Source organism: Rhinoraja longicauda, chromosome 20 (genome assembly GCF_053455715.1).
Source record: "Rhinoraja longicauda isolate Sanriku21f chromosome 20, sRhiLon1.1, whole genome shotgun sequence".
Taxonomy (NCBI): domain Eukaryota; kingdom Metazoa; phylum Chordata; class Chondrichthyes; order Rajiformes; family Arhynchobatidae; genus Rhinoraja; species Rhinoraja longicauda.
Window position 1 is genome coordinate 16,995,763 of NC_135972.1, and position 24,059 is coordinate 17,019,821.

Sequence of the window (24,059 nt, forward strand, 5' to 3'; positions counted from 1 at the left end):
CAAGATGGGACATCTATCATTAAGCATTCTCACCATGTAGGCATGCCCTCTTCTTACTGTGAACATCAGGTGGGAGACTCAGAAGCCTGAACTCACGGACCACCAGGTTCAGGAACCGCTACTTTCCTACAGTTATCAAGTTTTAGATAAGTTGTGGACACAGCCCAGTCCATCACACACAACCCAGCCTGCCCTTCCCCATCAACTCCAACTACACTTCACGCCAAAGATACTAGAGGGACAAGATGGACCACTCCGTTGAAACCTTATACTGAAGTGTAGTACGCAGAGGAGCCATTTTAGTAGGCAAAATCGCTATATAATAATAATAATAATAATAATATGCCTTTATTGTCATTGTACGAACAGTACAACAAAATTAGAAGTGCTACATCTGAAACAGTGCGACAGGGCAAATCTTTCAAAGACAATCGCACAAACATAGGAACCAACACAACAAATACCAGTATCAATAAAAACCTAATAAATAATAAATGAGTTTTACACCTAAAATGCTGAAAATATTTTAAAAAGTGCCTCTCGCAGTGTAATCAGTGTTTTGGGGGAACAGTATGTGTGATGATACCATTAAAATGCAGAATATATCTCATCTATCAATTCACAGATTTTTGTTATTTTTCTTTTAAAATGTTTCTGGAAGTTTCTGCCTATTAAAATGGTGTCTTGAAACCTTATACTGAAGTGTAGTACCCTACGGTTGTTAGGGTCGAGTGGTATCTTTGCTTCACGCTGCCTTAGCAAGGCAGGCAACATAATCAGGGACCGCTTACCACTTCTCATTACCCCTCATTAAGGTCATTACCCCCCTTCTCCCGACGGGGCAGAAGGTACAAAAGCATGACCACCAGATTCAGTGACAGCCTCTTTCTTACCCACTGTTATTACTCTTGAACAGACCTCTCATTTGCTGGGGATGAATTCCTGATGAATGTGTTACAATGCAGCCTCTGCACGTTTAAAAAAAAATAATCTGCACAATCTTTGTCACGCTATATTCTGCTCTCTGTTTAACTTCTCTTTTTCACTCCCTGATGTACTCACTTGTGGTACAATTTGCCTAGATAGCAGGCAAAGCATATTTTTTCCACTGTAAACACGATAATGATATGCCAATAAAGCAATAGATATCGCAGCATTATTTTGAAAGAATTGTAAAGCTGTCCTCTGAACCCTGGAAAATATTTATTCCGCAATGGTTAGGAATAAAAAAAACGCAAGGCCGCAGGCATTTTCGCATTGCCAGAACTGGTAGCCTTTTATTGTTGCAAACATTGTGCAGAAAATACCTGATTAGTTTCAAAGCAGAGATTTGCTGTGGTTGCGAAAAGCACCAAATAAAAATCCGAGGCTTTCCTGTCTTTGGCGCGGATTGGGTAACAAACAGAGTGGCAGTCGCGTTGAGGAACGGGCTTCTGGATTGTTCGACGGCAGGGAGCGACCCCTCCCCACACCCGGCCCCTCCCCACACCGTCGGCAACCATACTCCTGCTGAACCTCTACCCCCGGTATTTAAGGCAAGCCCCGAGCAACCGTTTCCTGCAGCCGGCGGCACCATGAGCTCGATTCGAAATCAGCACAGTGTACTGCTCAGCGATGGCAACTGTATCCCGATCCTAGGCCTGGGAACATGCGCCCTGGACAAGGTCAGGTTAGGCCCAGCCTGCGAGGGGGGAGAGGGGGATATTGAGGGTGGAGAATGGGGAAATAGAGGAGAAGAGGGAATAGATGAGGGAGGTGAGAATAAAGGGACGGATGAGGGAATAGGAGAGAGGAGGTCTAAGTAAGAGTTAAAAAGGTCAACAATGGGACTATGTCGGGAAGTTGTTAAGGAGTAGAGTTTTCCTGAAGATGTGTGAGGGAAAGTATCTTCCCTTGCTCCATCGCTGTTTCTTGGTTGCTCTTAACTGAACTGACTTCTGCATCTTTGTAAAGTAGTTGAAAAATCAAATGCCTTTATCTCTCTGTAGATGATGTTAGTTTGAACCAAACACTTCATTCTATTTCCCCACTCTGCCATAAAGGAGCTGATAGTCCCTTTGTTCTTTCCATACCTCCACCAGCACTGTTACTTAAAACATCTTTCATTTATAATGTTTTCAGTTTTGAAGAATGATTATGACCAATCACTCTCTTGCCCTCAGCCTGACCTGTTAAGTATTTTTGGCATTGTATGTATTTTTTTTCTCATGTTCAACATGAACCAGTTTTGATTTTGGGGTCATGTCCCTGACAATATGTGTCATAAATAATCGATTATTTGTTCATGTTGCTGTTTGAGAGTGTTGTATGTAGATTGGCAGGCCTCAATTCCCACATCATAGCAGTAACAATACAATTAATTACTCTATTAATTGTCAAATACATTGAAATTGCGACAGGTACATATTCCCTCTTTTGTCTGTGAGTGGTCCCACACTCTCGCTAAGTATTCTGTTGTTTTTAATGTATGTATAAAAGACCTTTGGATTTCCCTTAATCGTGCTTGCCAAGGACACTTCATTGCCCCATTTGGCCAAGCTAATTTCCACCTTTATCAGCATAGACGAGTTGGGCTGAAGGCCTTGTATCTGTACTGTTGAACTCCATGACTCTTATGACTGTGACTCGATAACTCCTGATGACCTTTCAACCACAACCCCACCCCCTTGTTTATTAAAGGTCTATCTCTGCCTTAAAAAAAAGCAGTATCAATATTTACAGCTTTTAAATGGGTGTTCTTACCCATATGTCTGCCTTTGGATAAAACATTGTAAAAACCGGTCGTCATAAGTTTCAGTGACATGAAAGGACTGGTCCAAAGCCTAACCAAGTCACAGTGTCACACAGCATGAAAACAGGCCCTTCGGCCCAACTTCCCCTTGCTGACCAACATGCCCCATCTACAGTAGTCCCACCTCTTCGCGTCCAGCCTGTATTTCTCCAAACCCATCGTGTCCATGTACCTGTGCCTCTTAAATGTTGCGATAGTACCTGCCTCAACTACCTCGTCTGGCAACTCGTTCCAACCCGTTGAGGCGAGCCAGGCCAACGTGTCATCGTCCAGGTCAATCAGACCTCGTTCACCATTTGGTGGCTGGTATTTGGGGCAACTGGTGACTGTGTGCTCCACTGTCTGTGTTAGGTCCCCACACTCCCCACCACCCTTTGTGTAAGGAAAGTTGTCCCTCAGGTTCCTATTACATCTTTCCCCCTGAATGGGTAAGATTTAATAGGAACCTGAGCACTCAGAAGGTGCTAGGTACATGGAATGAGCTGCCAGAGAAGATAGTTGATGCAAGTGCTTTATTGTCATATGTCCCGAAACAGAACAATGAAATTCTTATTTGCAGCGGCACAACAGATATGTAAACATGTAAAACCTGCAATAAACAACAACAAAATTTGTTTTGAATATATATTAAAAAAACAGACAAATAAATAGACGACAGCAGTGCAAAGTGAAACATGATGTCTCCTTGTCTATATAGTTCAGAGCCTATTTGGTTTTAGTATTTAATAGCCTGTTGGTTGTAGGAAAGAAGCTGCTCTTGAACCTGGACGTTTCAGCTTTCAGGCTCCTATACCTTCCTGATGGCAGGAGTGAAATGAGAGCATGGCCAGGGTGGTGTGGGTCTCTACTGCTGGCTGTCTTTTTGAGGCCGTGACTCTTATAGATCCCTTTGATAGTGGTGAGGTCAGTATCTGTGATGGACTGGGCAGTATTCACCACTTTTTGCAATTTTCTTTGTTCCTGGGCGTTCGAGTTGCCGCACCAGGTCATGGTGCAACCAGTCAATATGCTCTCTGCTGTACACCTGTAGAAGTTCGAGAGTATTTGTTGATATACTGAATAGTGTAATATATTACAATATTTGTTGATTCACAAAATAGTGGTAGGGCTTGAAGGGTGGACATTATGGTAAGAGAGGAGATGAGAGCAGATATGTTGACACTTTTTGAGTAAAATGCTGTTTTGTGGCTTATTTTGACAGCCAGTCAAAGGTGAGACTACAGAGGCTGTGAAGACTGCAATTGAAGTTGGGTACCGCCATTTTGATGGAGCTCTAATGTATGGCAATGAAGATGAAGTTGGTGAAGCTATTTGTGCAAAGATAGCTGATGGAACAGTAAAACGGGAAGATATATTTTACACCAGCAAGGTATGTACATTTCTTTATAAGCATAATTATACTCTGATTACTAATATCTCCATTTCCTTCTGCAAGTATAGAATAATTGCAATCGACCTTCAAGACCGTTTTATCAGAGTGATGCAAGAGATTGTAAATGCTGGAACCTTGAGCAAAAAATAAAGTACTGGAGGTATTTGGATGAGAATGCACAAGGCATAATTAGTAAGATTGCAGATGACACTAAAGTGGGTGGTATTGTAGATAGCGAAGATGGTTGTCAAAAATTGCAGCAGGATCTATGTCGGGTGGGCTGAGGATTGGTTGATTGAGTTTAGTACAGAGAAGTGCGAGGTGTTGCATTTTGGGAGGTCAAACCAGGGCAAGACCTACACATGATGGCAGGGCTCTAGAGAGTGTTGTGGAGCAGAGAGATCTAGGAGTGCAGGTACATAGTTCCTTAAGTGGCATCACGGGTGGATAGGGTTGTCAAGAAGGCTTTCGGCACATTAGGCTTCATCAGTCAGATCATTGAGTATAGAAGTGGGGAGGTCATGTTGCAGTTATACAAGATATTGGTAAGGCCAATCTTACAGTGGTGACGTGAGAAATAGATAGGGCATATGCATCAGTTTATGATTGATGAAGGAAAATGTGCCAAAAGCCTTGCCACATTATCTACCTGTGATTCCACTTTCAGGGATCTATGTACTTGTATTCATTTCCCAGGACCATACCATTCACGATAAAGGTCGTGTCCTGGTTTGACTTCCCAACATGCAATACCTTACACTTATCTCGATTGAACCTCATTCGTCCTTCCTCACCTCATTTGCCTAGCTGATCAATATTCCACTGTAATTCTTGATAACTATATGCACTGTCTACAATACCACCTATTTTAGTGGGCATCTTTCGTGCACAAATAGTCATCGAGGAACTAAGCATTAGTATGAAGCTGTAAAATACTGGACCCCATTTTATGTAATATTGACTATCCACCCATACCAAGCAAGGCCTGTTTCTTGATCCCTGCATTTTTACCTTTCTGTTGAAAATGCATTTCATTTCTATGCAAATTGTTCAATTAAATCTTTTATAATTGCATGCTTTTTGTAACTACGTAAAGTGTAATGTTTAAATCACTGTGAGCAATGGCAGAGAAGATCTGGAACAAAAAAAAACAGCATCCACTGTCTTGCTTCTCTTTTGTCTCCAATAAGGCATATCTCTAAATAATGTTGGTTTCCAACATTAACGGATATTAATTGTGTGTAGGACATGTGAAAGCATGCCTTCTCATGTTGGACTCGTGTATCCAGCAAGATCTATGACTGTCTTCTTTATAGGTGTATCTAGAGAATATTTTATTTGAATGGGAAGTTGAGCAATCTTCCAAATCGCTCTGAGTAGTTGTCCAGATTCCAAGGAGCTGCGAAGAAAAGACACTGTGAGCTGCAAGTATTTTATAATTTGAATTAACAAAAAAAATCACCAGAACCTCAATCTGTGAACATGCCAAGAATGAATGAATGAATAAGTTTATTGGCCAAGTATGTACACAAACAAGGAATATGCCTAGGTGCTCCGCTTGCAAGTAACAACACGAACATACAGTAAACAATTAGGAATAAAGCATAAAACAATAATACAACATTACAGTTCAAACATGTGAGTGAAATAAACCAGAGCAAAAAGAGACTACAGACTTTTGGTTATTGAGTAGAGCTACTACTTGTGGAAAAAAAGCTGGTTTTATTTCTGGCTGTGGCGGCTTTGACAGTCCGGAGTTGCCTTCCAGAGGGAAGTGCTTCAAAGAGTTTGTGGCCAGGGTGAGAGGGGTCAGAGATGATCTTGCCAATGGGGTGAAGGTTGCAGCCAACAACCTTCTCAGCTGATCGAACGATTCGTTGCAGCCTCCGGATGTCGTGCTTAGTGGCTGAGCTAAACCAGACCATGATGGAGAAGGTGAGGACAGACTCTACGATGGCAGTATAGAATTGGACCATCATTGCCTGTGGCAGATTGCGTTTCCTCAGCTGCCGCAGGAAGTACATCCACTGTTGGGCCTTTTTGACTGGAGTCGATGATGGCCCCCCATTTAAGGTCCTTGGAGATGATGGTTCCAAGGAACTTGAATGACTCCACAGATGTGACTGTGGTGTCATTGATGTTGAGTGGGGGAGGGGGGGAGGGGAGCTCTCCTAAAGTCTACAATCAGTTCCACTGTCATAAGAGCATTGAGCTCCAGGTTGTTACGAAGGCACCAGGACGCCAGCTGTGACACTTCCTGTCTGTAAACAGATTCCTCCCCATCCTGGATCAGTCCAATCAAGATTGTGTCATCCGCAAACTTGAGAAGCTTGACAGAGGAGTCTGGAGGTGCAGTCGTTGGTGTAGAGCGAATAAAGGAGAGGGGAGAGTACGCAGCCTTGTGGTGCTCCTATGCTGAGGGTCTGCGGGTCCGAGATGTGTTTTCCTAGCCTCACATGCTGCTTCCTGTCTGTCAGGAAGTTGATGATCCTCTGACAGAGGGGTTCAGGCACAGTCAACTGGGAGAGTTTGGAGTGTAGTAGCTCTGGCACAATGGTGTTAAATGCAGAGCTAAAGTCCACAAACAAAATCCTTGCATAGGTGTCCTGGCGGTCTAGGTGCTAGAGGATGAAGTGCAGGCCTAGGTAGACTGCATCATCCACCGATCTATTGGCCCAGTATGCAAACTGCAGAGGGTCCAGCAGGGGATTTATGATGTTTTTCAGCTGTGCCAGCACAAGTCTTTCAAAGGTCTTCATGACTACAGAGGATAGTGCGACAGGCCTGTAGTCATTAAGACCAGTGATCCTTGTCATGAGACTCCTCTTGTACCAAGTATATAAAGTCAAATGGACTTGACTTTGGATTGGGACTGAATTTTCTCCAGAAGTGGTACTTGTGACATGCTCAATGAAAATGGAAGTCTAGCTCTTTGAATGAGGTAATGACTTTTGTGTTTTACCTCTAGGTCTGGATGACTTATCTTTCTCCGCCCTTGGTGCAGAAAGCCCTGGCGAAGACTCTGAAGAGCCTACAGCTGGACTATGTTGATTTATACCTTGTGCACTGGCCAATGGCTTTGAAGGTAAGCTAAAGTATGAGATGAACCTGTATGGTGAGCTCCAGCGATCCCTGCACACTTGCACTATCCTACACGCACGAGGGATAATTTACAATTATACCAAGCCAAATAACCTACAAAGCTGTACGTCTTTTGGAGTGTGGGAGGAAACTAGAGATCCCAGTTAAAACCCAAGCAGGTCACTGGGTGAACGTACAAACTCTGTACAGACCACAGCCATAGTCAGGATTGATCCCGAATCTCTGGCGCTGAAAGGCAGCAACTCTACAGCTGCGCCACTGTGCCGCCCTGTGATTTACAATATCTGCAGTTTCTTAATTGATTTCCAGTTTTCCAGATACTTCTATTTGTTATTACAGCAGAAGGCACAATAAACACTGAAGAAATGCAGAAGAAGGAAAAGAATAGATGAGAATAGAAATTATGGAGAAAAAATTAAGATTGAGTAAATTCCCTGGACCAAACAGCCTGCATCCAGGATCATAAACAGACACATGTAGTGTTTAATTTGCAATGGTCCTTTTAAAAACTCCCTGAACATCTGAACAGTGCCGGTAAATTGAGAGGGAGAAAATGTAATATGATTACATTATGATTACACTCCCGGGCACTTTCCCTTGCAACCGCACGAGATGCAACACCTGTCCCTTTACCTCCCCCCTCAACTCCATCAAAGGACCCAAACATTCTTTCCAGGTGAGACAGAGGTTCACCTGCACCTCCTCCAACCTCATCTATTGCATCCGCTGCTCTAGATGTCTATATCGGCGAAACCAAGCGCAGGCTCGGCGATCGCTTCGCTGAACACCTGCGCTCGGTCCGCATTAACGCAACTGATCTCCCGGTGGCCCAGCACTTTAACTCCCCCTCCCATTCCCAGTCTGACCTCTCTGTCATGGGCCTCCTCCAGTGCCATAGTGAGGCCCGCCGGAAATTGGAGGAGCAGCACCTCATATTTTGCCTGGGCAGTTTGCGGCCCGGTGGTATGAACGTCGACTTCTCCAACTTCAGATAGCTCCTCTGTCCCTCCCTTCCCCTCCTCCTTCCCAGATCTCCCTCTATCTTCCTGTCTCCACCTATATCCTTCCTTTGTCCCACCCCCGACATCAGTCTGAAGAAGGGTCTCGACCCGAAACGTCACCCATTCCTTCTCTCCCGAGATGCTGCCTGACCTGCTGAGTTACTCCAGCATTTTGTGAATAAATCGATTTGTACCAGCATCTGCAGTTATTTTCTTATATGTAATATGATTATTTTAGTTGAGGAGTGAGAGACCTGTTGTCAGCAAAATGGTGGAATCTATCTTTAGATTCCAGGGAACCTAAAACGCATTCATATTATTAGGCAGAGTTTGGCATAGTTTAATGAAAAGAAAATAGTCTTTGAAAAATCTAATATTACTTTTTTAAGAATATGAATAACAGAATGTATAAGGAGAAACCAGTGGATGTTGTATAAGTGGATTATAAAAGCTTCATAGGGTACCTCATAACACTAAGGGCTTATGGAATTGGGCTAACATTAAATGTTTGCTTGATTAAAGTAGAAGATTCTTGGGAATAGGATTCACTTGCATTTAGAAACACATAGACATTAGAGATGGGCAGCATGGTTTAGTGTGGGGCAGGTCAAGTCTTGTGAACAATTGAATTTTTTTGTGCAGGTGATTAATGAGGGCAGGACAGTGGATGTTCTCTGCACAGACAAGGTCCTTCATGGTAGGCTAATCCAGAAAACGAACGTACATGGGATCTATAGCGACTTGGTAGAGTGGTTTCAAAAATTGGCTTGGCTGCAGAAGACAGGGTTATAGTGGTGGGAAGCTATTCTAACTGGAGGTCTGTGACCAGTGGAGTTGCAGATAGAGATAGTGCTGGGAACTCTATTTATGATTTTGTATAAACAATTTGGACAAAAAATGTTCTAGCCTGCCCAACTTCTCGCTATAACTTAGTCCCTCGAGTCATGATTAGTAACTAACTACCTGAAAGTAATCAGCACAGTTACCAGAAAGTAATCAGCAAGGGTCCCAACACAAAATGTCATCTGAACATTCCTTGCACAGACGCTGCCTGACTAGCCGACACTTTGTCTTTTGCTACATTTGAGTATAAAAGTAGCTTGCACCATGAAATAGTCCTTAACTGGTGACAATTCTCAGGCTGCCTGGACTGATCTTATAAACTTTGTTTTCTCAGGTACTATCTCATTTCCATAGCTGTGTAAATTGAAGTCCTTTTGGTTGTACTAATGGTGTCTTGATTTTAGTGCAATTGTGTTCCTTCAGTTCTGTATGATTAGTCACTATGTGATTCACCTCCACACCTCAGAACTAGTCAAATGCATGTCTTGCCTTATCTGAGCATTTCCTGCTTTCTCAGTAGCAGTCACGCCAGTGGTACCATGTGTCACTACATTTGCCAGATAATGAAAATGAAGATTTGCTGGTCCTTGGGTCTAAATGGCAGAGTGTTGCATCATCCACGAGGGACAAAGGATCATTGGAAAATTCCTTACAGAATCTCTTTATTGCAGCCCAGTGAGGAGCTGTTCCCCAAGGACGCAGATGGAAAGGTTCTTAAAGACGACGTGGATTTCCGTGAAACTTGGTTGGTGGGTACTTGGTATGGTTATTTTTAATTAAAAATTAATTGAGTGAAATTGCAACTGGAATTCCGATAACTGTTGATTTTTTTTTGCTAGTTTAGAGATACAGTGTGGAAACAGGCCCTTCGGCCCACCAAATCCGTGCAGATCAGCAATCACCCCATACGCAAACATTATCCTACCCACATTAGGGATGTTTACAATTTTAACAAGCCCATTAACCTACAAACTTGTACATCTTTAGAGTGCGGGAGGAAACCAGAGCTCTCGGAGAAAACCCACGCAGGTCATGGGAAGAATGTATAAACTCCATACAGACAGCACCCATAGTCAGGATCAAACCCAGGTATCTGATGCTGTGAGGCAGCAACTCTGCCGCTGCGCCACCATGCTGCCCATAGTTGAAGAAATTGCTTCCAAAACCTATACTTTCACTCCTTGAAGGAGCAAAATGGAGAGGGAGAAATAGAACTAAAGTTAAAATGTACTGTAGAAGAGCTTGCATGGGACTTTGGGATTATTGTGGTTAAACTACTAGACATGCAACCTAGTAGCATGGAACAATAATTCAGGGACGAGAGTTCACTGCACACCATGCTGACCATTAAATATTGGGAGTTGGATGCACACTGTAGCAGCTGGATGATGAGTTTGTGTCATGCAGAAGCGGTGTTGACTTACTGGATATGTTTGGCAGTCTAAAGGTTAAATTTAGACGTGTTTGCCTTTTCAGAAAAATGTGAACTATTCCATGAAACGTGGATTGTTCCTGTTCAAGGCTAGGCTCCCTCGATCAACTTGTGCAAACAAAATACTAAACTACCAAGCACTTTGATCGCTACTGAATCAAGTTAATAAAAGGGAATGGAAATGGGCTTCTGTTTGTTAAATCCAACTTTCTGCCTGATCCTAGACATTGAACTGGTGGTAACATTAAAGTGGTGTACATTTGTTGGAGAAATCTCATAAAGGCATGCCAACTTTGTGAGATGGGAAGTAATGAACCACATCACTTTCGCCAAGAGCCTCCGATGAAGTCAGCACCACTGACCATGCACACTTGGTTTTTCACCCAGTGGAACATATTTAGTTTCAATTTCCCTGGTTTAAGGAAATATAATAGGAGTGTCTGGCCTGCTCCTTTTGCTGGGCTGTTGCTGAGAAATGTATCTACATTGGTCTTCTGTATGGATACAATCTGTTGCCCAGTTCAGACGAAGAACATGCCAGTATGCACTATCATTCCAGCATGTTTTAATAAAGCTGAGAAAGATATTGGAAAAGTTACTGGGAGTTCGAAAGGGAGATGGATGTAAATGATGTGAAATTAAGTTGCTTTTTTTATCGAGTGTAGGCCATGGAATGCTGCAAGGATGCAGGCCTAGTGCGGTCTATTGGAGTATCTAACTTCAACCGCAGACAGCTGGAGATGATTCTAAAGATGCCCAATCTGAAATACAAGCCAGTGTGTAATCAGGTAAGATTTGACAAACAATCCAATATAGAATTGATGAACCAGACCCAGTTTTCCATTTTCTCCTCCAAGGAGTGATCAATGGTCAGCATGAACTCAGTGGGCTGAAGGGCCTGTTTCCATGCTGTATCTCAAAACCCTAAATTAAACAAAGTTGTTTTCCCTAGTGATGAGGGAATTTGCTTCAACTGTGGAACAGATCCTTTGTGTTACTCGAGTTGCTGGAAATTCCTACAGAATTTCAAACTTTCAGCCCTCTGCTGCCTTGTGCAAGTGCTCCTGTGACACGGAGATGGCGGGGAGTGTGTGGTACAAACTGATCAACCTTGGAGGCTCCCAGCCAGACCTGTTCTAATGCAAGCGCAACAAGGGTCACCAGTAGGACCCCTTGTATACAAGTGCTACTGAGATCTCCAAGTCTGCACCAATAATACTGTTCTAGGAGGTAGATTTATTCACCTTTTCAAAGGAGCTATTTTCCCAGGTAACTGATGTTATCAGAGGTGGTGACCCTGATATTTACTGAAGTGCTATCTTCCCAGACTTTTATCTCCAGTGTCCCTGCCTCATTGATGTAGTCCAGGGGCAGGTTGACCTGGCTATGGTGGTGGAAGAGGGATTGCAAACACATTTACAAGGTTGTGCAGATACAAGGAACTGCTGTTGGGCCTGGGGAAATTGACTTGGTTCCTTTGCTCATGGACATATAGAACATAAAACAGTAAAGTAAACAGGCCCTTTGGCCCACAACAACTGCCAAACATGATGCCAAGTCCAACTCTCGTATGCCTGCATGTTATCCATATTCCTCCATTGCCTGCATATCTATATGTCTCACCAGAAGCCTTTTAAATGCCACTAACATATCTCCCTCTATCACAACCCCCAGCAATGCGTTCATGGCACTCATCACCCTCTCTGTTTTTAACAAAAATCTTGCATTGCACATCTATCTATCTATCTATATACTACTAAAACTCAGATCTTGTAGCGTTGTTTGTATATATATTCCACTGATGTCGGCTGAAGGCAATTCCGGCAAAACGGTGAACCGTAGCGCCACGATTTTTGAACCGCATTAATCAGAATGCGGTTCGCTGCTGGAAAATGATGTTTTTATTTAATTCGGACGCATATTTTTTAAGTTACAGAGGTCTAAAGGTGCTGCCCCCCCTCATTTATCGAAGTTTTGACAGAAGGGGGGCGCTGCGGTCCGGCAGTGCTCAGTACGCATGCGCGGAATCTCCTCACTCAGTACTCAACACGCATGCGCGGCATCTCCTCACTCGCACCAAAACAATGGACGCCGTTAGCGGCGCGAGCCCGCGATCACCGGATCAACTCTCCTCTCTCCCCTTGCTTCTCTCCTCTCTCCCACACCCGGGAGAACATCTCCCCGCTATCCCCCCCCCCTCCCCCCTCACTCTCTCCCCCATCCACAAATACCGCAACATCTGTCATCAACAAATGGGTAAGAGAGGGGCTGGGGGAGGAGAGAATGGGGGGAGTGGGGACGGGCCCAACGGGCCCGCTTTGAACGGGCACACTTGTTCTAGTCTATCTATCTATCTATCTATATACTACTAAAACTCAGATCTTGTAACGTTTTTGTATATATATTCCACTGATGTCGGCTGAAGGCAATTCCGGCAAAATGGTAAACCGCAGCGCCACGATTTTTGTACCGCATTAATCAGCATGCGGTTCGCTGCTGCAAAATGATATTTTTATTTAATTCGGACGCATATTTTGTAAGTTACAGAGGTCTAAAGGCGCTGCCCCCCCTCATTTATCGAAGTTTTGACAGAAGGGGGGCGCTGCGGTCCGGCAGTGCTCAGTACGCATGCGCGGAATCTCCACACTCAGTACTCAACACGCATGCGCGGAATATCCTCGCACGCACAAAAACAATGGACGCCGTTAGCGGAGCAAGCCCGCCATCACCGGCACACCTCTCCTCTCTCCCCTTGCTTCTCTCCTCTCTCCAAAAACCGGGAGAACATCTCCCCGCAAACCACCCCCCCCTCCCAACTCACTCTCTCCCCCGTCAACAAATACCGCAACATCTGTCATCACAAAACGGGTAAGAGTAGGGCTGGGGGAGGAGAGAATGGGGGGAGTGGGGACGGGCCCAAAGGGCCCGCTTCCAACGGGCACACTTGTTCTAGTATACTACTAAAACTCTGATCTTGTAGCTTTGTATATATATTCCACTGATGTCGGCTGAATACGGCAATTCCGGCAAAACGGTGAACCGTAGCGCCATGGTTTTTGTACCGCCTTAAGCTGCTGGAAAATGATATTTTTATTTAATTCGGACGCATATTTTTTAAGTTACAGAGGTTTAAAAGAGCTGCCCCCCCTGATTTATCGAAGTTTTGACAGAAGGGGGGCGCTGCGCTGCGGATTTATTCTTCATTGTGATGTCACAATGCCCCTGTGAGATGAACTCGAGCAGACCCCCCTTCCCCCCCCCGCGGTATTCAGCGTGTGACGTCACAATGCCCCTGTGCCCCTCCCTCCCCCTTCCCCCCTCCCCCTCCCCTAACTCCCCCCTCCCTCCCCCTCCCCCCTTCCCCTCCCCCTCCCCCCTTCCCCTCTCCCTCCCCCCTTTCCCCCCTCCCCCCCTTTCCGCCCTCCCCTTCCCCCCCTCCCTCCCCTCCTCCCTCCCTCCCCCTTCCCTCCCTCCCCTCCTCCCGGTTACAATGGAATCCCTACGAGGACGGGCCCAACGGGGAAAGGGGGGTACTGGGAAAAGGGGAGAGCCCCCTCCCTCCCCCCTTCCCCCTCCCATCCCCCCTCCCTCCCCCCTCCCCCCCTCCCTCCCCCCTCCCTCCCCCTCCCCCCTACCCCCTCACTCCCCCTTCCCTCCCTCCCCTCCTCCCGGTTACAATGGAAACCCTACGAGGACGTGCCCAACGGGGAAAGAGGGGTACTGGGAAAAGGGGAGGTCCCCCTCCCCCTTCCCCCCTCCCTGCCCCTCCCCTCTCCCTCCCCTTCCCCCCACCTCTGCCGCCTTCCTCCCCCCCTCCTCTCCCCCCTCCTCTCCCCTCTCCTCTCCCCCCCTCTCCTCTCCCCCCCTCTCCTCTCCCCCCCCTCTCCTCTCCCCCCCCTCTCCTCTCCCCCCCCCTCTCCTCTCCCCTTCCCTTCCACCCTCCCTTCCCCCCCCTTCCCCCCTCCCTTACACCCTCTCCCCCCTCCCTCCCTCCCCACTCTCCTCTCCTCCCTACCTCATCCCTCCCTCCCTTCCCCGCAGCGCTGACCGCCGGGAAGTGTAGTCGCCGTCGCCTCTCCCGCTGCTGCTCTATAGATAAGTTTAATTTCTTTTTCAACAAAGAATGCTGTTTATTTTAAAGTAAAATAGACCCCTCTCCTCTCTCCCCCCCTCTCCTCTCCTCTCTCCCCCCTCTCCTTTCCTCTATCCCCTCTCCTCTCCCCCCTCTCCTCTCCCCCCTCTCCTCTCCCCCTCTCCTCTCCCCCCTCTCCTCTCCTCTCCCCCCTCTCCTCTCCTCTCCCCCCTCTCCTCTCCTCTCCCCCCTCTCCTCTCCCCCTCCCCTATCTCCTCTCCCCCTCTCCTCTCCCCCTCTCCTCTCCCCCTCTCCTCTCCCCCCTCTCCCCTCTCCTCTCCCCCCTCTCCTCTCCCCCTCCCCTCTCTCCTCTCCCCTCTCCTCTCCCCCCTCTCCCCTCCCCCCCTCTCCTCTCCCCCTCCCTCCTCCCCCCTCCCCCCCCTTCCCCCCCTCCCCCCCTCCTCTCCCCCCCCTCCCCCCCTCCTCTCCCCCCCCTCCCCCCCTCCTCTCCCCCCCCTCCCCCCCTCCTCTCCCCGAAGCGGAAGTGTAGTCGCCGTCGCCTCTCCCGCTGTTTGATTTCATTTATAACAAAGACATTTATTTAAAATGAGGAATGTGATTTTCATTAAGTTTGATTTTATTTATTTTAAAAAAGCTGCTGCTCTATAGATAAGTTTATTTCCTTTTCAACAAAGAACGCTGTTTATTTTAAAGTAAAAACGCGGTTTTTTTCATTGGGTTTCACCCTCCCTGTTAGCGCCCGATTGGTTGGGTCTTTACGTGGGGTACAGTGATTGGCTCCACCATCCCTGTTAGCACCCGATTGGCTGGGTCTGTACGTGGGGTGCAGTGATTGGCTCCACCCTCCCTGTTAGCACCCGATTGGCTGGGTCTGTACGTGGGGTGCAGTGATTGGCTCCAACCTTACACTCGATGTGGGTGGAGCAGTTGATTTGAACTGACACCAACTGCCGTAACCAACAGTCCACCGACGCTGCTGGTTGAGGACAGGCTCCAGCATCGCTCAGGAGGGCAGTTTAATTGAAATACAGAAAGAATATTTATAGATAAGTTTCTTATCATTTCCAACAGAAAAATTACATTTATTTTAAACGGTACGAGATTTCCATTGCATTTAATTTTATTTAAAAAAAAAGATAAAAGACAGAGATTTCATAGATAAGTTTACTTTCTTTTTTAACAAAAGAACATTTATTTCACATAAGTTTAATTTCATTTATAACAAAGACATAAGCTGCTGCTCTATAGATAAGTTTAATTTCCTTTTCAACAAAGAGCGCTGTTTATTTTAAAGTAAAATAGACCCCTCTCCTCTCTCCCCCCCTCTCCTCCCCTCCCCTCTCCTCTCCCCCTCTCCTCTCCCCCTCTCCTCTCCTCCCCTCCCCTCCCCTCCCCTCTCCTCTCCCCCTCTCCTCTCCCCCTCTCCTCTCCCCCTCTCCTCTCCCCCTCTCCTCTCCCCCTCTCCTCTCCCCCTCTCCTCTCCCCCTCTCCTCTCCCCCTCTCCTCTCCCCCTCTCCTCTCCCCCTCTCCTCTCCCCCTCTCCTCTCCCCCTCTCCTCTCCCCCTCTCCTCTCCCCCTCTCCTCTCCCCCTCTCCTCTCCCCCTCTCCTCTCCCCCTCTCCTCTCCCCCCTCTCCTCTCCCCCCTCTCCTCTCCCCCCTCTCCCCTCCTCTCCTCTCCCCTCCTCTCCTCTCCCCTCCTCTCCTCTCCCCTCCTCTCCTCTCCCCTCCTCTCCTCTCCCCTCCTCTCCTCTCCCCCCTCTCCTCTCCCCCCTCTCCTCTCCCCCTCTCCTCTCCCCCCCTCCCCTCTCCCCCTCTCCTCTCCCCCCCTCATCTCTCCCCCCCTCATCTCTCCCCCCCTCATCTCTCCCCCCCTCATCTCTCCCCCCCTCATCTCTCCCCCCCTCATCTCTCCCCCCTCATCTCTCCCCCCTCATCTCTCCCCCCTCATCTCTCCCCCCTCATCTCTCCCCCCTCATCTCTCCCCCCTCATCTCTCCCCCCTCATCTCTCCCCCCTCATCTCTCCTCCCCTCATCTCTCCCCCCCTCATCTCTCCCCCCCTCATCTCTCCCCCCCTCATCTCTCCCCCCTCATCTCTCCCCCCTCATCTCTCCCCCCCTCATCTCTCCCCCCCTCTCCTCTCCCCCCTCTCCTCTCCCCCCCTCTCCTCTCCCCCCCTCTCCTCTCCCCCCCTCTCCTCTCCCCCCCTCTCCTCTCCCCCCCTCTCCTCTCCCCCCCTCTCCTCTCCCCCCCTCTCCTCTCCCCCCCTCTCCTCTCCCCCCCTCTCCTCTCCCCCCCTCTCCTCTCCCCCCCTCTCCTCTCCCCCCCTCTCCTCTCCCCCCCTCTCCTCTCCCCCCCTCTCCTCTCCCCCCCTCTCCTCTCCCCCCCTCTCCTCTCCCCCCCTCTCCTCTCCCCCCCTCTCCTCTCCCCCCCTCTCCTCTCCCCCCTCTCCTCTCCCCCCTCTCCTCTCCCCCCCTCTCCTCTCCCCCCCTCTCCTCTCCCCCCCTCTCCTCTCCCCCCCTCTCCTCTCCCCCCCCTCTCCTCTCCCCCCCCTCCTCTCCCCCCCTCTCCTCTCCCCCTCCTCTCCCCCCCTCTCCTCTCCCCCCTCTCCTCTCCCCCCTCTCCTCTCCCCCCCTCTCCTCTCCCCCCTCTCCTCTCCCCCCTCTCCTCTCCCCCCTCTCCTCTCCCCCCTCTCCTCTCCCCCCTCTCCTCTCCCCCCTCTCCTCTCCCCCCTCTCCTCTCCCCCCTCTCCTCTCCCCCCTCTCCTCTCCCCCCTCTCCTCTCCCCCCTCTCCTCTCCCCCCTCTCCTCTCCCCCCTCTCCTCTCCCCCCTCTCCTCTCCCCCCTCTCCTCTCCCCCCTCTCCTCTCCCCCCCTCTCCTCTCCCCCCCTCTCCTCCCCCCCTCCCTCTCCTCTCCCCCTCCCTCTCCCCCTCTCCTAACTACCCAACAAAGAACGCTCTTTATTTTAAAGTAAAATAGACCCCTCTCCTCTCTCCCCCCCTACCCCTCTCCCTCCCCCCTTCCCCCCTCCCCTACCCCCTCCCTCCCCCTCCCCTCCTCCCTCCACACCTCCCTCCTCCCTCCCTCCCCCTTCCCTCCCTCCCCTCCTCCCGGTTACAATGGAAACCCGAGGACGGGCCCAACGGGGAAAGAGGGGTACTGGGAAAAGGGGAGGTCCCCCTCCCTCCCCCCTTCCCCACTCCCCTCCTCCCTCCCTCCCCTCTCCCTCCCCCCCCTTCCCCCCTCCCCTCCCCCCTCCCTCCCCCTCCCCTCCTCCCTCCACACCTCCCTCCCCCTTCCCTCCCTCCCCTCCTCCTGGTTACAATGGAAACCCTACGAGGACGGGCCCAACGGGGGAAAGAGGGGTACTGGGAAAAGGGGAGGTCCCCCTCCCTCCCCCCTCCCCCCCTACCCCCCTCCCTCCCCTCTCCCTCCCCCCTTCCCTCCTCCCTTCCCCCCTCCCCCCTCCCCCCTCCCCTCCACACCTCCCTTCTCCCTCCCCCTTCCCTCCCCCCACTCCCCTCCCGGTTACAATGGAAACCCTACGAGGACGGGCCCAACGGGCACGCTCGTGCTAATCTTCTTTAAACATTGCCCCTTACACTTTAAAGTTGTGCCCTGTATGTGATGTTTCGGGTCGAGACCCTTCTTCAGACAATGGAAGATGCTGCTTTTAGGATACTGCTGTGCTTTGCAAAGGAACCAATTTATTTTTGTGTGAGACATTTCCATTGAATGTGTGGATAGCCTAGAATATTTGTTCTTTTGCAGGTGGAATGTCATCCTTATTTAAACCAGAATAAACTATTGAAATACTGTCAGTGCAACAATATTGTTCTAGTGGGCTACAGTCCCTTGGGAACATCACGCAACTCTGAGTTGTAAGTATTTCAGAACCACCAAACCGAATTCAGAGCATACTGTATTTTGATAGTCCTCTAAGTATTACCTATACTGTTCAATGCCTTCTGTAAACATTAAAGTTTGATTGTAAAATTCTCAGGTTCAACCATTTAATGTATCTAGCTGTTGCATATAGCGTAGGCAGCAGAGTTTGGTTGCATCTGATTCACCATGAGTAAGGTGCATGGGAATGAAATTGGTTGGATGCTCAGGGAATTAATGGCATAGGGAAGGCTGCCCAGTACCAAAAAAAAGTCATAAAGTGCCAGAGTAACAGCCGGTCAGGCAGCATACTTGGAGAACATGAATAGGTGACATTTCAGACTGATGATTCTGAAGAAGGGTCCCGACCCAAAACATCATCTCATCATGTTCTCCAGGGATGCTGCCTAAAGCACTGAATTACTTCAGTACTTTTGTCTTTTTTTGAAAACTAGCATCTGCAGTTCCTTGTTTCTGCCCAGTACAATCTTTGATCAACTGTGGAAAGGGCTCTTTTAAGATTAAGACTTCAGACCTGGCACAAAGTCGTATCAACCAGGCAGCAGTGAATCCTGCTCTCTCACATATTTCTGAGACCGGGTTTATCTGCAGAGACACTTTGATGATTGAAGGGATACCATAATCTTTAACTCCACCGAATCCTATGAATCCAGGAGAAGGGGAAGGGAACAAGTGCCAGCACTGTCCACTGATAAGTGACTGGCATGCCCACCACCACACTCCGAAACACACTGTCCATTTATCGTGCTTGTCATGGGAAATTAGTTTTGGATAGACTGAGCAACAATATTCATGGATGTGCTCAAAGTTTTTTTTTTGAAGAAATGCAACCACTATTGATCCCTCTGGATCTTTGGCCCATGACAGCCAAAAAGGCAGAAGGAGCATTGGGGGGTTAATGAGAAGGTTGAGATCCTATGTGGAAAATACACTGAAGTCCAGTGTAAACTGTGCAAGCATTACATAAATTGAAATCGCTTTGGCTTGATTTTACCAGTGTCTTGTGGTTGTGGCAGGATTTACCCACTTTGTATTCTATCCCCTGGTCTGTAGAGTCCAACATTCTGCTTGCTTTCCTAATTATGGTGAATCTCAGATAATCCACTGTACAACCATTTGGAAATCTGGAAGATTCCTCTGATCTGTCGAATCCTTGCATTCTCCCGGTGTCTTGCAACAAATTTATTTTCTGTGTTCACAAATGCCTCTGGACCAGTGCCATTTATGCTGCAATCCCTGTTTTGTCGAATGAAAGGAGGAATCTGTAGTTCTTGGCTTAATTTCCCTTTAATGCTTACCTGCAGCATGCCAACCTGTAGCACTCTTGCTTAAATTGGTCAGTTCCATTTTCTACAGGGCCTTTTATTAATCAAACTTATTTCCACATTCAAGTATGTAACGTAAATCATTTCCACACTGTCATTTACAGCATGCTGGAGGGAGAATCGGAGAAATTTTGAGAAACTCAGTGATCTTTCTAATCTCAATTTCTAATACAGGATCGGTACAAAAAACCCCATCCTTCGAAATGACCCAGTGCTGATAAAGATTGGTGAGAAACATTGTAAAACAGCAGCTCAAGTAATCCTACGTTACCAGGTGCAACGTGGCGTGGTAGTTATTCCAAAGAGTTTCAATCCTGGGCGCATGAAGCAGAACAAAGAGGTAATCTTTTTTTCATAGCTGTCGGCCATTAACCTTTAGCAGGCCTGACCATTCACCAAGGAAGACTTGCAATCCAAATGCGAAATACTGCAAATGCTCGAGATCTGAAATAAAATGGATTGCTAGAAACACTTGATTGATCAGGCAGTACCTTTGGTGAAAGAAACCGAGTTAACATTTCACATCTGATGAAGGGCCTTTCTCTTGCTAGGTTAACTTTGGTTCTCTTTCCATTAATACAGCTTGCCTGTTTCCAACATGTTATTTTTATTTCAGATTTCTAGCATTTAGAATCATTTTTGAGAACATTTCCGATCAATGGTCTTCCGTCAGAACTTGTATTGATATATTTGAGGGGTTTTTTTTCCTGCCCAGCTGCTGGTAAAATCTTGCTACACTACAGCATGATCATTTTTTGATGGTCACTCAATGTACTTTCTTTTTGCACTATGTACTTGACTTTGTGTACTTTGGTTTTCAGTCTATCACTGTCTCGTTTACGTTGAATTGCTGATTTACTGTATTTAGTATTGTTGCATCTAATATGACTAACACTGCAACAGGTAAGAATTTAATTGAGCAAGACACAACATGCAGGAGGAACTCGGCAGGTCAGACAGCATCTTTGGAAGGAATGGATAGATGCCATTTTGCGTCAGGACTCTTCATGTTCCACTTCATTTCCAATGCATATGACAAATAAACATTCTTGACTATGTAGCCCCTTCAGCAAAGATGTGTAATGAATGATGAGCAAAATGACCGTCTCTGCTGCACAAGTTACCAATAGAATCCTGAGAGAGGTGATGCATTATGAGTGAAGATAATTCTATCATCAGATTCCTTGTGTGTAAATTTATAAAGTATCTGAGTTTTGGTGTGTTTAGTAAAGGAAGTGCAGCATTTCACAAATCTGGCTGTGACAGGATATTCCTATATTGTTATAGATTTTTGACTTCCAGCTGACTGATGAAGAGATGGAAAGTATTAATGGATTAAACAAAGACATCCGATTCATAATTCTTGAAGAGTAAGTAAATGTATAATTGACATGGTTTATTCTGTCAGTTAAAAGAAATGTAAACATGATTTGTTTCATCACCAGTGGTAATCATAATATTGAAAGGACATCACTGTTTGCATATTTTTTTATACATATAGATTTCCTCATTACTCAATCTGAATATCTGTCATTCGCTCCATTTCTCAGCATCTAATGCTGTCATGTGCCACTGCTGAAGTCTCAGTAGTTTCTTCCAATTCTTTGGATGCTAAATTCTAGATTCACGTTGTTGGTGACCCACTGCAATAGATAGTTGGCTGTCTTTCAAGATTTGGAGCTTTGCATGGCATGTAAAATTCTGGGGTTAACCCTGTTCCGTACGCAAAAGACATACCAATTTCGCCCTGAGCCTCGTTGCTCTAGAAAAACTATGACGAGGCACTCAGTCCTGTATCCAAATGTACAGATTCCTCAAACTATGTGGCGCTACTTTAGTATTCATTTGAAAACACTCAAATGCTAATATTCTCAACCTGAGCACACATTGTTCTTTGTTCTGATATTTGACATAATAATGACTTAAAAGAGTGTGAATTGAGCTGAGGGTAAGCCTTATTGGATAACATCCAGTGGTTGCTGTTTGTATTATCTGGTGCTTAGATAATTCTTAATTCAGCTTGATGAAAATCTCAAGATTTGTGGGAGATCACTATCCATTGCTCTGCTAGTGTAGCAGGTTGTCCCTGGTGCTCCCTTAGCTTCTGAACCCTGCTGGGACAAAACTGAAATAGTGATGCCCTAATTTGATGACTCCTATTTGGGAAGTTCTGCACACTAAAGAAATGATGAGAGCCTTTGTTTAGTTTTGGAGTCTGGGTGACATATTTACAAGCATTTCAGGAAACAACACAACTTGTGATTTGAAGACTTTATTGTCCACAGCTCTTGTCCCATCTATACTCTGCCAAACATGCATTTAAGATGCTTCGCTCTACTACATTCTTTCCTTTCTGATTGGGCAGAGTTGAATGGCTATGGGATTGCTTTTAGCGCTGGAGAAAGAATGGCTTTTCCTTGCAGCCTCTGAGTGCCGAATGAACATTTAGTATTATATCCCACCTCTTGTGAACAAAGCTAAAATCCTAATCCTTCAGTACTATGTAATGAATGTTTAATAATTTCATCAAGCAACAATCTGTAGCTTTCCTTGCCGGGGGACATGATACCAAATCCCCAGTCAACATTAACTATTCCTCAACTATATTTAATATCAATTCCACTATCATTTGCTGTTTCCTTCTGCTTTATATTTGTAATTTAACTAAAATGCCAGCTCTGGCCATGTTTGAATTGCAGCAAAGCTAAAATATGAGAGTTACACGCTCTGAAATAAAGGTTGCCACACTGTATTTACCAGTTCCTTTTAGAATTAAAATGTTGTAGATTTCCCACCCTTCCGCCTGGCCACATCTCTTTACCCCCCTTCCCATGTAAAAAAAAAACCCTTGAAGTTTGCTTTACCTGCCCCTTCCAGGCTGATTTGTGCAATAAGTTGACCTCGTGTGTGATGGTAATTAGGGCTCTACTCTTATTAGTCACATAGGAGAATGTCCACACAGGTGCGTTGGTGGTTAAGGTGCTGTAGATGTTGTCTATTTTGCTTTGGAAGAATGAAATGAAAAACTTACCTATTGCTAACTTATAACTTCCTGCAATAAAAGCCAAGATCCCATCTTAACTACTTTCTGTACCAACCTGCCAACTATTTGTGTCTTGTGCACAAGAACACACTAGATCCCTCATTCATAATTCCAAATTGTTCACTGAATGACTCTTGCTATAAATAAGTGTGACTATCAAGTGTGATTCTAATTTTTTTTTAACTTTTCTATTGCATTTAAGGTTAATTGACCATCCCATGTATCCGTTTCATGATGAATATTAATAAGATCTGCATGTGATGGAGTGTCTCAGAAATGATGCAACTGTACTAAACTTTACAAGAACAACATCACAGGCCAGCAAGGAATCCAAGATCCTGTAGAGAAAATGGTTTTCTTAGACAAAGAAGAATAAAATAAGAGCAGCATTTGGCATTTCATGTGCACTGTCATTTGTTTTACTGAACAGACTAGTGTCACATACAGTGCCCTCCATAATGTTTGGGACAAAGACCCTTCATTTATTTATTTGCCTCTGTACTCCACAATTTGAGATTTGTAATAGAAAAAATCACGTGGTTAAAGTGCACATTGTCGGATTTTATTAAAGAGTATTTTTATACATTTTGGTTTCACCAGGTAGAAATTACCACTGTGTTTATACATAGTCCCCCCATTTCAGGGCACTAGAATGTTTGGGACACATGGTTTCATAGGCGTTTGTAATTGTTCACATGTGTTTAATTGCCTCCTTAATGCAGGTATAAGAGAGCTCTCAGCAACTAGTCTTTCCTCCAGTCATCACCAGCAACTGGTGATGTCCATGAATCGCAGACTTCAAGCAGTCATTGCATGCAAAGGATATACAACAAAATACTAAACATGACTATCATTTATATAACATTGCTATGTCCCAAACATTATGGTGCCCTGAAATGTGGGCACTGTTTCTAAACACTGCTGTAATTTCTACATAGTGAAACCAAAATGTATAAAAATGGCCTTTATTAAAATCTGACTTTAACCACATGTGATTTTTTTTCTATTACAAATCTCAAATTGTGGTGCACAGAGGCAAATAAATAAATGATGGGTCTTTGTCTCAAACATTATGGAGGTCACTGTATGAATCTGGAGCAGGCTGTCATTCCACCCGTCAGACTTGTTCCACCATTCCCTTTGGCACGTACAC

At 46.4% G+C, this 24,059-nt stretch overlaps 1 protein-coding gene across 3 annotated transcripts; it reads left to right on the forward strand.

Moving 5' to 3' along the window:
* The first annotated feature begins 1,396 nt into the window (after positions 1–1,396).
* LOC144603590 (aldo-keto reductase family 1 member C23-like protein) lies at positions 1,397–23,302 on the forward strand. Of its 3 annotated transcripts, none has more exons than XM_078417022.1 (9): positions 1,397–1,535; positions 3,993–4,160; positions 7,132–7,248; positions 9,781–9,858; positions 11,207–11,329; positions 18,404–18,513; positions 20,038–20,203; positions 21,151–21,233; positions 23,109–23,302. In XM_078417022.1, exons 2-9 carry the CDS (start codon positions 4,068–4,070, stop codon positions 23,149–23,151), a joined length of 813 nt encoding a protein of 270 aa, XP_078273148.1. In that variant the 5' UTR covers positions 1,397–1,535; positions 3,993–4,067; the 3' UTR covers positions 23,152–23,302. The 3 variants fall into 3 exon arrangements, with proteins under 3 accessions (XP_078273148.1, XP_078273149.1, XP_078273147.1); XM_078417023.1 differs by having other exon boundaries at positions 1,509–1,664; XM_078417021.1 differs by lacking the exon at positions 11,207–11,329 and having other exon boundaries at positions 1,534–1,664.
* The last annotated feature ends 757 nt before the right edge of the window (positions 23,303–24,059 follow it).